The sequence below is a fragment of the Acanthisitta chloris genome, unplaced genomic scaffold (genome assembly GCF_000695815.1).
Source record: "Acanthisitta chloris isolate BGI_N310 unplaced genomic scaffold, ASM69581v1 scaffold36661, whole genome shotgun sequence".
Lineage (NCBI taxonomy): Eukaryota > Metazoa > Chordata > Aves > Passeriformes > Acanthisittidae > Acanthisitta > Acanthisitta chloris.
This window is the reverse complement of record NW_008658309.1, coordinates 5,713-8,093: the sequence shown is the minus strand read 5'-3', so window position 1 is coordinate 8,093 and position 2,381 is coordinate 5,713. Positions and strand designations below refer to the sequence as shown.

At 52.4% G+C, this 2,381-nt stretch overlaps 1 protein-coding gene across 1 annotated transcript; it reads left to right on the top strand.

Moving 5' to 3' along the window:
* The first annotated feature begins 74 nt into the window (after positions 1-74).
* Positions 75-1,259, top strand: LOC103812049 (histone H3.3). Its single transcript, XM_009085055.1, has 3 exons — positions 75-229; positions 313-466; positions 552-1,259. Exons 1-3 carry the CDS (start codon positions 102-104, stop codon positions 678-680), a joined length of 411 nt encoding a protein of 136 aa, XP_009083303.1. The 5' UTR covers positions 75-101; the 3' UTR covers positions 681-1,259.
* Positions 1,260-2,381: the final 1,122 nt, after the last annotated feature.

The window sequence follows — 2,381 nt, the reverse complement described above, 5'->3', positions numbered from 1 at the left end:
GCTGTGTACCCGGGCCGGGGGGGTGGTGGTGCCGCCGCGGGAAGGGGAGAGCCGGGCCCCGTCTGACGCGTATATTGTGCTCGGTAGGTAAGTGAGGAAAGATGGCCCGTACAAAGCAGACCGCCCGCAAGTCCACCGGGGGGAAGGCGCCGCGCAAGCAGCTGGCCACGAAGGCGGCCCGGAAAAGCGCTCCCTCTACCGGCGGCGTCAAGAAGCCTCATCGCTACAGGTAAAGGGCTCGGCTGGGCCCCGGCGGCCGCAGCACGGCCCCGCCTCACCGCCCCCTTTCTCTCCTCCTCCTCCTCTCGCCAGGCCGGGGACCGTCGCGCTCCGTGAGATCCGTCGCTACCAGAAATCCACGGAGCTGCTGATCCCCAAGCTGCCATTCCAGCGGCTGGTCAGGGAAATCGCCCAGGATTTCAAGACGGATTTGAGGTTCCAGAGTGCAGCCATCGGTGCGCTGCAGGTACGGCTGGGGCAGGCCGGGCCGTGGCGCGGGGGGAGCTGTGCTGGGGGTGTCTAACGCATCTCTCGTTGTGCTCTGTGAACAGGAGGCCAGCGAGGCATACCTGGTGGGTCTGTTCGAAGACACGAACCTGTGTGCCATCCATGCCAAGAGAGTCACCATTATGCCCAAAGACATCCAGTTGGCTCGCAGGATACGGGGAGAGAGAGCTTAAGTGAAGGCTGTTTTTATGGTGTTTTGTAGTAAATTCTGTAAAATACTTTGGTTTTAATTTGTGACTTTTTTTGTAAGAAATTGTTTATAATATGTTGCATTTGTACTTAAGTCATTCCATCTTTCACTCAGGATGAATGCTAAAAGTGACTGTTCACATAAACCTCAGTGATGTGAGCCTCGGGCTCAGGAGTGACAAGTTGCTAATATGCAGAAGGGATGGGTGATCTTTCTTGCTTCTCATGCATGTTTCTGTATGTTAATGACTTGTTGGGTAGCTAAACTTGTAAGGTACTAGAGTTGATATAAATGTGTACAGGGTCCTTTTGCAATAAAACTGGTTATGACTTGATCCAAGTGTTTAACAATTGGGGCTGTTAGTCTGACCATGCATCACTGTGATCCAATGTGGACTTCCTTCAGAGGGTCAAACTACAAGTCTTAACCACAGTGTAACTTACAGTTTCCTAAAAGAAAAAAAAGTAAACCTGGCAGCTATAGAATACACTATGTGCATTTATAATAGCTATTTTATATATTGTAGTGTCAACATTTTTAAATTAAATGTTTTACATTCACATGTCAGGAGTCTTTGTCATTTGGTTTCTATGGGCTGCAAGAAGCTTCTCCTCCTCCTCCTGCATCCTGAGGGCAGCAGTAGATCCCTGTAATCCCAGACTGCTGCTGTGATAACCTTGTTTGTGAACGGAATGGAGAACTTTTGGTCACTTGGAGATGTTAGGCAGTTGTGGGGTGCAGGATAGGTGGGAGCAGCCTCCTGCTTTTTGGGGGCTCTTCTGCAAAGCTTACCAGGGCACAACTAGCACAGCCTTTTTTTTCCTTTCCTGTGGATGCAGAGGGAGTTTATTTTGCTGTTGTGACAGCTCTGCTTGAAGCAAAAACCACCTGCTCATTCCCAGTGCTGAGGTGTGGGTGTGAGTTCCTGTGGGATTGGGCTGTGCCAGTGCCGGGTAATCACAGCGGGGGGAGCAGCTAATTACACACCCTGGGAGCAGATGGGCTGCAGAGCCAGCCGGGCTGGGGCTCTGTGGGATTCTCATTTCCCATCGCAGTGTGTTTGATGGAATGGGATACCAAAGCTTTGGGCAGGTCTGGGTTCCTCAGCAGCTGTGGTGGAGGGAATTGCTCAGGCTCCACCTGACCTGTGGGTAATTAACATGCAAATGGGACAGGGAAGGCCACTCAGCCCTCCCAGAACAGGCTGTGCCAGTAGGGCAGGAGCTGTCATGGAAAAGCAGCACGGGGAAGTAGCTGAGGCAGCTCGGCTCGATTTATTCCAACGAAACCCAAATGCCATTCCCAAGGAAGAGCAGCAAGCAGGTCCTACCGGAGCCTGTGGTAAGTCAGCACTGCCATCCACCATTGTCCCACCACGGAAGCAGCATGAAAACCATTCCAACTCCTGCTCTGGGAGTCTGGGCCTGCATCCCTTGGGAGCTGCTGGGGAAAGCTGGGACACATCTGAGCTTCTCCCATATCAGACAAACCACTCCGTGTGCTTAAATCCTGCAGCTGGAGGAACAGGAGCTCCTTACCTTGTGCTCCTACACACCTTCCTGCTCCCCTCCCTGTCCTGCACTGCTCCTGGTGTGTGTGGAGCAAACCCAGCCCCTGGTTAACAGCATGACCCTGCTAAAAACCTGTTCCAAACCGATCCAAGACAAGGTTTTAAACAACCATT

What these genes read in the sequence shown, in the direction of transcription:
- LOC103812049 (XM_009085055.1), top strand. Translation starts at nt 102, where the DNA reads ATGGCCCGTACAAAGCAGACCGCCCGCAAGTCCACCGGGGGGAAGGCG. An exon ending in AAGAAGCCTCATCGCTACAG is followed by an intron (nt 230 to 312) that starts GTAAAGGGCTCG and finishes TCCTCTCGCCAG; the next exon opens with GCCGGGGACCGTCGCGCTCC. An exon ending in CAGCCATCGGTGCGCTGCAG is followed by an intron (nt 467 to 551) that starts GTACGGCTGGGG and finishes CTCTGTGAACAG; the next exon opens with GAGGCCAGCGAGGCATACCT.